This window comes from Cherax quadricarinatus, chromosome 8 (assembly GCF_038502225.1).
Source record: "Cherax quadricarinatus isolate ZL_2023a chromosome 8, ASM3850222v1, whole genome shotgun sequence".
In the NCBI taxonomy this organism is placed as follows: domain Eukaryota; kingdom Metazoa; phylum Arthropoda; class Malacostraca; order Decapoda; family Parastacidae; genus Cherax; species Cherax quadricarinatus.
The window spans coordinates 4,484,705-4,497,476 of record NC_091299.1 but is presented as its reverse complement, the minus strand read 5'-3'; the positions used below and the strand labels follow the sequence as shown (position 1 = coordinate 4,497,476).

The following is a 12,772-nucleotide window of genomic DNA, read 5'->3' as shown; positions in this document are numbered from 1 at the left end:
CAGGGCCTGCCTGTATTCTGAAATTTTATTTCTTTTAATTTGTAAGCGTCATGGGGGTTCCTGTCATCACTAACGAGTAATGACACTGGCATCTTAAAGAAATTAAGTTATTTAATATTTAACTTCTATGGACTGACAAAAATCTATTGAGCAATAGCAATTCCCTTGTTTATTAAACATGTTTAGCATAATTTCAAAAATATATTGAAAAAGTAACGGTATCTGTAAAAAAGTTGGGTATCGTGCCATAATACGTACTGCAATCCAAGAGGAACTTGAGGGTGTACAACTACTGGACTGGTATCCAAGATGAACCAGATGGTATACAACTACTGGACTGGTATCCAGGAGGAACTAGAGGGTGTACAACTACTGGACTGGTATCCAAGATGAACCAGATGGTGCACAACTACTGGACTGGTATCCAAGATGAACCAGATGGTATACAACTACTGGACTGGTATCCAGGAGGAACTACAGGGTGTACACCTACTGGACTGGTATCCAAGAGAAACTCGAGGGTGTACAACTACTGGACTGGTATCCAAGAGGAACTCGAGGGTGTACAACTACTGGACTGGTATCCAAGATGAACCAGATGGTATACAACTACTAGACTGGTATCCAAGATGAACCAGATGGTATACAACTACTGGACTGGTATCCAGGAGGAACTACAGGGTGTACACCTACTGGACTGGTATCCAAGAGGAACTCGAGGGTGTACAACTACTGGACTGGTATCCAAGAGGAACTCGAAGGTGTACAACTACTGGACTGGTATCCAAGATGAACCAGATAGTGTACAACTACTGGACTGGTATCCAAGATGAACCAGATGGTATACAACTACTGGACTGGTATACAAGATGAACTCGAGGGTATACAACTACTGGACTGGTATCCAAGATGAACTAGAGGGTGTACAACTACTGGACTGGTATCCAAGATGAACTAGAGGGTGTACAACTACTGGACTGGTATCCAAGATGAACTAGAGGGTGTACAACTACTGGACTGGTATCCAAGATGAACTAGAGGGTGTACAACTACTGGACTGGTATCCAAGATGAACTAGAGGGTGTACAACTACTGGACTGGTATCCAAGATGAACTAGAGGGTGTACAACTACTGGACTGGTACCCAAGAGGAACTAGTGAGTGTACAACAACTGGAAACTTTACAAACGGGTAATTACGAAACAATTACATTGTCGACCCATGTTAAACACACAAATAGCGATGAAGAGGATGTCATTACAGTAATTCTATGAACAATGTTACGCAGAACAGGAACTGAAGCAACAATAGTACCAGCAACAAAACGATATTATTTACTAACAACAGCAGCATCAGATGGTATGGAAACAAATTAACTAATAAAAGCAGCATCATGAATGTAAAAAATAATTAGCTAACAGCATTAGAAAGTAAAACAACCAATTAACTAATAACAGCAGCATCAAGGAGTATAGCAACCAAAGTTCTGAGAAGGAAAAGCATGAAACAAAGAAATATCTACAAACATTGTAACCAATGTAACACTGGGAACATCATTTGATTAAAAAAAAAACACCAGCACATCTACGGTAGAGTAAAAACTGGAGGGATCATAAAACGTAGCAGTAGCAGCTAAACAAGAGTGGCAAAAGTGACAGGAACAACCGCACTGGCTGACCCCACAATGCAGACCTCTGGAAACAGCGACAAGCAATGGCTATAAAAGATATTTACTGCAGTAACCGTAGAGATCATGGCCACAACAGCCAACTCCCAATTGTTAATCCCTATATTCAAGTTAGGATTAAGACGGGAGGGAGGGAAGGAAAAAATTGTAAAAGAAACTTTTACTGGGGCAGCGTTCTGCAACTAGTCTTTTCTTCACTATTGTCTGCAGCAAGACATCTGTATCCAAGACCGGAGGAGGTTGAAAATAAAAGGGAAGTGGGACGACAAAAAAACAAAGGCAACAGGACACAACACTAGAAGACTGATCGACGATCAACTCCCTTTGCATGAACCGTAAGTGGGATTCCACAGTGTCAAGAGGGGTTCCAAAGCGTCTCAAGAGGGGTTTCCACCATGTGAAATGGGGATTCCGGTGTCAAGGGAGTCCTACAGTGTGAAGTGGGATTCCAGTGTCAAGGGGGTCCTACAGTGTGAAGTGGGATTCCAGTATCAAGGGGGTCCTACAGTGTGAAATGGGGATAACCAGTGTCAAGGGGGTCCTACAGTGTGAAGTGGGATTCCAGTGTCAAGGGGGTCCTACAATGTGAAGTGGGATTCCAGTGTCAAGGGGGTCCTACAGTGTGAACTGGGGATTCCAGTGCCAAGGGGGTCCTACAATGTGAAGTGGGATTCCAGTGTCAAGGGGGTCCTACAGTGTGAACTGGAGATTCCAGTGTCAAGGGGGTCCTACAGTGAGAAGTGGGATTCCAGTGTCAAGGGGGTCCTACAGTGTGAACTGGAGATTCCAGTGTCAAGGGGGTCCTACAGTGAGAAGTGGGATTCCAGTGTCAAGGGGGTCCTACAGTGTGAACTGGGGATTCCAGTGTCAAGAGGGTCCTACAGTGTGAAGTGGGATTCCAGTGTCAAGGGGGTCCTACAGTGAACTGGGGATTCCAGTGTCAAGGGGGTCCTACAGTGTGAAGTGGGATTCCAGTGTCAAGGGGGGTCCTACAGTGTGAAGTGGGATTCCAGTGTCAAGGGGGTCCTACAGTGTGAACTGGGGATTCCAGTGTCAAGGGGGTCCTACAGTGTGAAATGGGATTCCAGTGTCAAGGGGGTCCTACAGAGTGAACTGGGGATTCCAGTGTCAAGGGGGCCCTACAGAGTGAACTGGGGATTCCAGTGTCAAGGGGGCCCTACAGTGTGAAGTGGGATTCCAGTGTCAAGGGGGTCCTACAGTGTGAAGTGGGATTACAATCTCAAGGGTTGGGGGGGATCCTCAGTGTCAAACGGAGTCTCACGAAATCAGAATTGTCTTGAGTGTTTGAGAGCAAGGGTAGATTACAGTAAATGTTGAGTCTGTCACACACGATTAGACTTTCTTAACGCTTAACAAGTTGTATAACCCTAGTCTAGATTTACTGGCACGTCCACATATGATGCCTCGATGTTCTTTCTTGTGACACAAGTTTCTTCCCTGCTTGTAGCACATCAAACTTCAACCAGTGGACAAAGACACTAACATGGAGGAGCCATTCTTTAGATAATGTTTCATTCTAAGAGTCATGAATACAGCGAGGGGTGGTGATACCAACTCTTTTAAGGGACTACAATGAGTCCCAGGATAAGCTTAGAAGCACTTGACTTGCACTCGTTGGAACGCATGCAAGAGAGATGCATCATAATGTACACTTGGAAAACCCTAGAAGGAACGGTCCCTAATCTGCACACAGAAATCACTCCCTACGAAAGCAAAAGACCGGGCAGGAGATGCAAAATACCCCCAGTGAAAAGCAGGAGCGCCACTGGTACACTAGGAAAAATCACAGTAAGTGTCCGGGGCCCAAGACTGTTCAACAGCCTCCCACCAGGTATAAGGGGAATTACCAATAGACCCCTGGCTGCCTTCAAGAGGGGGCTGGACAGATACTTAAAGCCGGTGCCGGATCAGCGGAGCTGTGGTTCGTGCGTTGGACTACGTGCGGCCAGCACTAACAGCCTAGTTGATCATGCCCTGATCTACCGGGATGCCTGGTCGTGGACCGGGGGCGTCGATCCCTGGAATACCCTCCAGGTAGGTAGGTAAGCCTCCGTTAATGCTCTGTGGTTATTTTCCGTCAACTGTACGTAAATATTGGATTTTTTACGTTAACCTAACCTAGAATAACAGTTTTATGTAAAGCATGAGCTCGGGCAAAAATCAATGAACTGAAAGGCATGCCAAAACGCCCCTTCTATTTGGAAATGCTTTGCTACTCTTTTAGACAAAAGTTTCTGCTCTATGGTACGTGCTGAATCTAGCCAAGACAGAACTCGCAGCAATGTGTTCAAGTTCGAAGTAATAGTTTGGCAACAAGAGTTGTTAAGTGACTCCCAAGTAGCGTTACTGGCTGGCTAGAATCCTGAGGGTGAGTCGGACCTGCCTAGTATGGGCCAAAATGCCTTCCAGAGTGTTTCTTTGGTCTTATGTTCCTATTTTTTATCACCATCTCTATTCAAAATTAGCACTAGCTCTTCCCATATGCCGACAATTTAAAACAAATCGATCAGTGTAAAATATAAATTATATATATACATAAACCATAATATCCTGGTCAAGTAAGTCGATATCCTTGTATACTAAGCAAATCCCTCAATATACTCGACAAGTACAGTACTCCGCATCTCAGGCAGGTGCCTCAAATATAGGCAGGTAATTTCATATCCTAATGTATTATCCAATGAATCAGTCTAATATTGCAGCATTCTGCTCAAATTACATATATTAATCATGAAATGTTGGTGTTGTGTCTCACTCCCGAAGTGTTTCATTTCAATACAATTACAAAACAAACTAAAACAATTTTAATTAAAATACTAAACAACATACTTCATTAGCATGTATACATATCCCTCATGAAATCGAAGTATGTTTCACTAAGAGAACAAAATGCGATATATAATTTTATTAAGAAAGCTACACTCTTCAGGTTGGTGCGGACCACGGCAGGGGTTACGCAAGTGCTAAGATGGAGTTATATATATCACAGGGTCTGGAGCGCCACCCCAGTGATTCATTTTGCTGTGCTATGCTTTGTGAGGCTGCTGCAGTGGTGCACTCGGCAGTCATCCGATTTTATGATGCATACCGTTTATGTCTGTCTGCATCTCTGTCTCTGACACACGCAATAATATAATTATATATATATATATATATATATATATATATATATATATATATATATATATATATATATATATGTATATATATATATATATATATATGTATATATATATATGTCGTGCCGAATATGTAAAACTGGTCAATTAGCAAGAACTCATTTAAAATTAAGTCCTCTCTGAAATTTTCTCTTATACATTTAAAGATATATTTTTTTCATTAATGTTAATGTAAAAATTTTTAATTTTGCACCAAAAGAATCTTAGAAAACTTACCTAACCTTATTATAAAAAGAGCAATTTATTTTAGCCTAACGCAACTAAATACATTTCAGATTTGTTTACAATAATTTAATACTAAACAAACACAGTGAAATATATTTTTTTCGTTAGGTTCAGGATGATTTTGGCGAAATTATTGCATACACAAATTTTCACTTGTCCTATATGGCAAGATGAGCGTTGCTATTTAAGCCAAGATCGCAAATTCTGCCTATTCGGCACGACATATATATATAATATATATATATACATACATATATATATATATATATATATATATATATATATATATATATATATATATATATATATATATATATATATATATTGTTAAGATCGTCTGTTTCAGATTGGCCATCTTGGAGTATGTAATACCAACATTGAACCTGCACCAAATCAAACGTGTTAAGAAACTGGAAAAGCTGCACAGACTATTCCCGAGCTCTGGGGTACGAGTTATGAAAATAGACCAAAGGAACGACATTTTGCTAATTAAGAGGTGGGAAACATCTACACAAGAGCATAGTTAAACGTTAAAAACGGTCGTCGCTGGGATTTAAAGCTATGCAAAGTTCTCGCCTCAATGACTACCTGGGAGTTTGTTACGCTCGTGTACAATTCTACTGTCAAAACAGTATTTCCCTATCTCTCTTTAAATCTATAGTCATTCAAGTGCGACCATGGGATAACTGCGCACAACATGCGCGTAGTCGAAAAGGCGGGCAAACTGATATTTAACTTTCTAACAAACAGAATCCAAAGAGTAAGAGTAAATGGTGAAACCAGGAGCTGCTACAGTGGAGTGTTCCGTTCCCCAAGGAAGAGTACTAGACCCAGCGCTTTTTCTCATCTGACAAACTATAGCACTGTATCCTGCTTTGCAGATACTAGAATCTTATTCTGGAGGGATTACCTGGAGTGAGTTCTGGGGGTCAACGCCCCCGCGGCCCGGTCTGTGACCAGGCCTTCTGGTGAATCAGAGCCTGATCAACCAGGCTGTTACTGCTGGCTGCACGCAATCCAACGTACGAGCCACAGCCCGGCTGGTCAGGTACTGACTTTAGGTGCTTGTCCAGTGCCTGCTTGAAGACAGCCAGGGGGCTATTGGTAATCCCCCTTATGTATGCTGGGAGGCAGTTGACGTCTCGGGCCCCTGACACTTATTGTATTGTCTCTTAACGTGCTAGTGACACCCCTGCTTTTCATTGGGGGGATGTTGCATCGTCTGCCGAGCCTTTTGCTTTCGTTGTGAGTGATTTTCGTGCAAGTTCGGTACTAGTCCCTCTAGGATTTTCCAGGTGTATATAATCATCTCTCCCGCCTGCGTTCCAGGGAGTACACGTTCAGGAACTTCAAGCGCTCCCAGTAATTGAGGTGTTTTATCTCCGTTGTGCGCGCCGTGAAGGTTCTCTGTACATTTTCTAGGTCAGCAGTTTCACCTGCCTTGAAAGGTGCTGTTAGTGTGCAGCAATATTCCAGCCTAGATAGAACAAGCGACCTGAAGTGTGTCATCATGGGCTTGGCATCCCTAGTTTTGAAGGTTCTCATTATCCATCCTGTCATTTTTCTAGCAGATGCGACTGGTCCCAAATCTACACAATGACATCACTACTCGTGAAAATGACTTGGCAAACGGTTCCGGATACCACTGGTGAAAAGCAGGGTCGCGAAGTATACATAGAGAACAAAATACGTACAAAGGAACCAAGATTCTACACTTCCCTCCCTTCATACGTAAGGGGAATTACCAACAAACCTCTAGCTATCTTCAAAAGGGAACTTATCAATTCTTCAAATCAGTTCCTAATCAGCCGGGTTGTACTCACCTTTATGTATTCGCCTTTTTGTGGTTTGCAGGGGTCGAGTCTCAATTACTGATCCCACTTCTTTGCTGGCCACTACAAGGTTCACTCCTGGCTTCTTGAGCTTATCACATCGCAAAACGGGTGGGGCTCGAACCCAGGGTAAGAGTCTTAAATCTGAAACCAGTGCTAACCACTGGCTTACGAGTTTTAAGACTCATTTGCCATGGGTTCGAACCAGACCTATTCTGTAATTTGTTTGTAATCCTGTTATTAATTTTCGTGATTCGAAAACACTATCGTACCTGCATGAACTGTATTACTGTAGGCAACAAGAGCATTTCACCCCTCCATGGAAGATGTGTTCATTTAATATCACATACCTACAAGTCCCTCCCAAGAAGCTCATTGCTAGTAATTCCTTCCTTAAATCACTTGTTAAAACAACTGCTCAAGAAGAAATTTCTCGCCTAGCTGGTAGTAATAAGTTATCACAAATTATATACACTGATGTATCTAAACAGGAGTCTTCTGGCAGGGCTGCATCTGCTCTTGTTGCCACCTCCCTAGTTAAGAACCATAATAAATTTGAGTTAGGCATAAGAATTAACAACTGGGCGTCTACACTGCAAACTGAATTGTTTGCAATCCTAATGGCGCTAAAGCTAACCTATGACACCGAGCTTGACTCTATCATCATTACTGATTCTATGTCATCATTGAAGGCTCTTGACTCATATGACTCCAACAACATGCTCATTCGAGAAGCCAGGTATAGATACTTAAAAATCAGGGAGTCTACCTGGAGGGCATTCCGGGGATCAACGCCCCCGCGGCCCGGTCCACGACCAGGCCTCCCGGTGGATCAGGGCCTGATCAACGAAGCTGTTACTGCTGGCCGCACGCAATCCAACGTACGAACCACAGCCCGGCTGATCCGGCGCCGTCTTTAGGAATTAATGTACAATTGCTATGGATCCCATCACACATTGGATTACTCCTTCATGATAAAGTTGATATGTTAGCCAAGAAAAGTACCCAGGAGAATGTAGAATATAACTTGGGTATATCTGTGTCTAGCATTAGGAATAATATTAGGAGAGAAGTAAATAATGAAAATGATTGTTATAGGAATGCAGTTAGAAGCCTGAGTAGATCTATAACCCACTATGATAACATGAACCTAGATAAGTATGTTTATGGAGCAACTTGCAATGTGAACAGACTGATGTTGTAGTGGCCAGGCTTAGGCTTGGTTACAAGTACTTCTGGCAGTTTGGGAGAGACACAGATGATGATCAAACTAAATGTAAATTATGTGACCAGGCATATGGTCATTGTCTTGAACACTATGTGCTTAATTGTCCACTTATTGAGGAATAAAAAGATACAGTATAATAACCTACGTGACATGTCAAGATATCTTATTAATGAAAATAAGATACCAGATATACTAAGCAAATTTCCTAAATTTGCTTGTAACAGATAAGTGAACTGTAAATATGTAGATAAATAAAAACCCATATGTACACCTATTAACCCTTTTGGGGCCTAGTTCCTAGGCCTTTTGTGTATCAATATGCTCTTGCGCTACCGTCCACATAATGGATATGGGGTGCACAATAAACTAGCCACTTCGGTGGCAAAATCTAAAATCTAATCTATCGTACCCCTTCTTAAAGCTATGTATGGATCCTGCCTCTACCACTTGTGCAGGTCGTTCAACTTTCTAAGAGTGAATATCCCTATGAAATTGTTTTCAACTTTCAGCTGTGCCCTCGTTTTCCTGTTTCCTGTCTCTTGAAGAATGTCCCTGTCCACCCTATCAGGCTTAGTTCCCTTTTTCTCTCTCTTCATGGTACATATCCATTAGCTCCAGGACTAATCTTATTGCAAAACTCTGTACTTTCTCTGCATATATATATTGCAGGCGGCGGCCACCAACAGCCTGATTGATCAGGCCAGCACCAGACCAGGCTGGGATCGGGCAGCTCCCCTCAGGAAGTGACTACAAGTAAAGTACAGGTATTAACGGTAACCATTCAATAACCGGAGAATGCCTCTTCTTATCGGCTTCAAATCTTAAAGGCTGGTGTGTCTTAGAGGAAGGTTCGGATTGATCTTCGGCTGTGTAGGTGCAATCTGGCCTATCTACTAACATAATTAAAAGATGTCCATTTGTTTAGTGTAATTTACCGGCAAAGATCTGTTGTATTACCTCAGCTTATTTCAAAACCCAGCTCTAAGGTATACTGCCGCCCCCATAACAGTACAATCGCATAGGTACATTACTACTAGGTGAACAGAAGCATGAGGTACAAGGAGACTTGCCCATAATTATGTTTTTTTCCAAGAGACTTGCCTATACATAATTATGTTTCTTTCCAAGCTCGGGAACCAAACCTGAGCTGAGTGTTAGGTGGTAAGGGCCGAATGCTCTACCAGCTAGTGCGTCTCTTTCTTCTAACACTAATTAAATTACAAGTGTTCTCGGAATTTTAAGTTGTATATCCCGCTGAATACATTACGATCACAAGCTATGCACTGTAGTCACTTCTCCCGGATGATGTACATACATGCTTCCAATATTGTCAATGTCTTTGCTACTCTAAATTAAATGTGTGTTGTGCTGTCTAGCTTATAATGACCTAATCCTAGATTAGAAAGTGTTGATAAACCTAGATTAGAAAATGTTGCTATTTTACTTTAAGCCTTGATTAGGTGTCGCTAATCCTAGATTAGGAGCTGGTAAAAATAGATTAAAATGCGTTGCTAATCTTTCATCAGAATGCGGAGGGTTTTGATGATTTTAGATCAGAAGGTGTGTGTTTTACTAATTCAAAATTGGCATTCTATGTTGTTGCATTCATTCATTTTCTTAACATTTTATCCAGTCTTTCCAATAGCAATTTATATTTTTTTTTTACTTTCGCCAGTTAAGCGTTAATGCAAGAACAACTTTCCCTTTGACGTGGTGGCTTCTATATAACAAAGTGTATTTTTATACATATGTCATATCATCAGCGAAAAAAAATTCTAGCTGTTCTTCACTTACCAGATTTATCTGCAGCCCGCTTCTTCCTCCTGGTGAAGTAGAACCAGAATCGCCACTTTTCCTTCTTTCCACTAGGAACGGTTGAGTCTTCCTTGTCTATGAGACTCAGTGCCATCTCAAGGCACACTCTGGCATCACACACACACCAAATTTAAGTTTTCAACATTTTGCATTTTTCAGGACTCCACATGTACTTCAACATGCCCACTGATATTAACCACTAATAAATGTATCACTTCCGTTCATTTGCTACAAATTTTTAACTGTTACAAAGTAATAACCGAACAAGTTTTCGTGTACTGGATGAATACCATAGTGAAACTGGCATATAAGAGTAAGCTCGTGTGGTGTCATACCTGGTCTCTATTGGTCAACACAAGGCTCCATCCTCACCACTCGTGTTTTAAGTTTCAGGCATAGTAAAGAAAGAATAAAAAAAATCACTTCACTTTCACGTTTATCCTGGTTAATCGGTGTTTTCGCATTATTATAATCATTTTAAGTAAATACAGCTTTCTGATTCAATCAAAATATGTGAATCCGAAGTAAACTAAAGTTACACTATGCTAATAAATAAACATTTTAAAACAGTACTTTTAATTAACTGACTCTAGATAAAAAAAAAGTTCGGTATATATAGAGAACACGGAACTTACGGCGTTGAACGTACATGTATATTTATCATGAAGAATTCCCCGGCACGCGTGCATCAAGCATTGCAACAGTGGCACACCATCTTCTAGTAATTATTTCGTAACTAAAATTATTAGTGGTAGTATGCTAGTGTCCTTATCTTGGTGGAGCTCTTGGTCTGCCATCTGCGGTTAAGACTAATGTAGAGCTCCGGTCGATGCCTGGTGTTATATGCCACACCCTCCCCTAGCATAAGTACACGCGCGCACGCACACATGCACATTCGCTCCCTTAAGCAATCTATCCTCATTGATACTGTTCGTTTTTTAGCACATTACCCCAACGTTAATTTCTGAACGCTCTGTTTACAGAGAATCAGCTTTTATTTTAGGCTAAATTACTGTAAGGTTAGTCACATACAGAAAAAAAAAAGTTTATTTAATCATAAGTAAATAAATAGTGCACCTGCCTGGCGTTTTGATGAAAATGCCCAACGATTTTTTTCACGATGGTGAGGGGCGGGTTTAAAACAGGATCATACTTAAAATTACGACGGAAGACAAGCCTCTTCCACTTTATTTTTACTAATCAACTGCAATAAACAACGAACTTAGCATATTTCAAGTTAAAAATTAAAAATATAAATTTCATTGCATAATTACTTTTATTTACGTAATTTCTTTGTGTAACAGCGTCGACAATCAACGTTTAAGGCCCGGTGGCCTGGTGGCTAAAGCTCCCGCTTCACACACGGAGGGCCTGGGTTCGATTCCCGGCGGGTGGAAACATTTCGACACGTTTCCTTACACCTGTTGTCCTGTTCACCTAGCAGCAAATAGGTACCTGGGTGTTAGTCGACTGGTGTGGGTCGCATCCTGGGGGACAAGATTAAGGACCCCAATGGAAATAAGTTAGACAGTCCTCGATGACGCACTGACTTTCTTGGGTTATCCTGGGTGGCTAACCCTCCTTAACGTGTAACACCCACAGCATCAACACACCGCACCCACAGACTACACGCAGCACAGCGTCAACAAGCTCAGCTTGAATCTGGGGCTTGTGCAAGGGGCGAATATTATTAATTAGCATTCCCTTCGAGGAAATGTTACAGGCGACCTCATCGACCTCCGTGGTCTTAAACAGGTGCAGAATGAGCAGTACTTCCTGGTCCACCATAGCGGTTTCCCCTCTTCTCTTGTGCGTCTTGGTAATACCTTCCGGGTACAAGGTCAGGACATTTCTAGCACCATTTAGTCCGTGCTAACAGTTGATAAAATTAACAGATTATTAGTTTGAGAAAGCGTTAAAACCGTATGGATCATACGTTTGGAACACGAGGGTAGATCAAAGAAAGCAGCAAATTGGACACTGAACCCAATCTGTAACTTTTTTGGTGTTTATACCTCTTACGCCCAAAAGGATGGTAGCTCCTAGCTCTTAGATCAAGCCCTTCACAGGCATCAAGGCACCTGAAGGCATAAAATTAATAAAATCCATGAATACATAGCCGGTAAGAACTTCCGATCAGCACCTAGCACTGGTGCTAGACTTGTAACATTATGATTCAGAAATTTAAAAAGTTTTATGGAATTGGCACAAGTTGGCGAATAAAACATGACCCAGAGCATCACGTTAGCTACACATGGTAGTAAAATTAAAAATATTAATTACAATATTTCACTTATGTAATGATTCAGTGAAATTAATGTAGCACCCCTTAATGATGCACCTCTTGCCCGATCCGTTCTCCTTAGACAACACATTATTCCTAGGGCCTTCATGCGGATTTACTTGTTTTGTAGTGTATTCTGTATAATACTTTAATAAAACGCATTAAGGTTCAAATGGACTTGTTTTAAAGTAGTAACATCCATCATATTCACAGGCTGCCATGATTATGCGCGGCTCATCTTCGACGCCAGATGTTCTCAGTATAACCGTTACACAGTATGCCATAAAATTACTTGAAATTTACGTCACTGTTAAGACTCCGTAGCTATTCCACAGCGACAAGCTTATCCTCAAACGAATCGCAGCATGTGTGAGCCCTGGCTTGCACAGTACTCTTCGCAACACCTTGACATCCACGAGGCTGCCTCACTAAAACTTCTAAGAGGACTTATTTTTAAACATATACTCGAGATTTAAGTCTAACTTTTTATTTCGGTTAGTC

General features: G+C 41.4%; 1 protein-coding gene across 4 annotated transcripts in view; it reads right to left on the bottom strand.

Moving 5' to 3' along the window:
• The window catches only part of trc (Serine/threonine-protein kinase tricornered), a 316,149-nt gene that overhangs the window by 279,496 nt on the left and 23,881 nt on the right, over positions 1-12,772 (bottom strand). Inside the window, exon 1 of one of the 4 annotated variants that reach the window (XM_053771863.2) lies at positions 9,967-12,306. The exons of 2 other annotated variants lie outside the window; for them this stretch is intronic. In XM_053771863.2, the coding sequence (XP_053627838.1) occupies positions 9,967-10,081 (115 nt within the window). In that variant the 5' untranslated portion in view covers positions 10,082-12,306. Of the gene's footprint in view, positions 1-9,966; positions 12,307-12,772 lie in introns of those variants that run through there. One more of the 4 variants, XM_053771862.2, reaches the window with a different exon arrangement.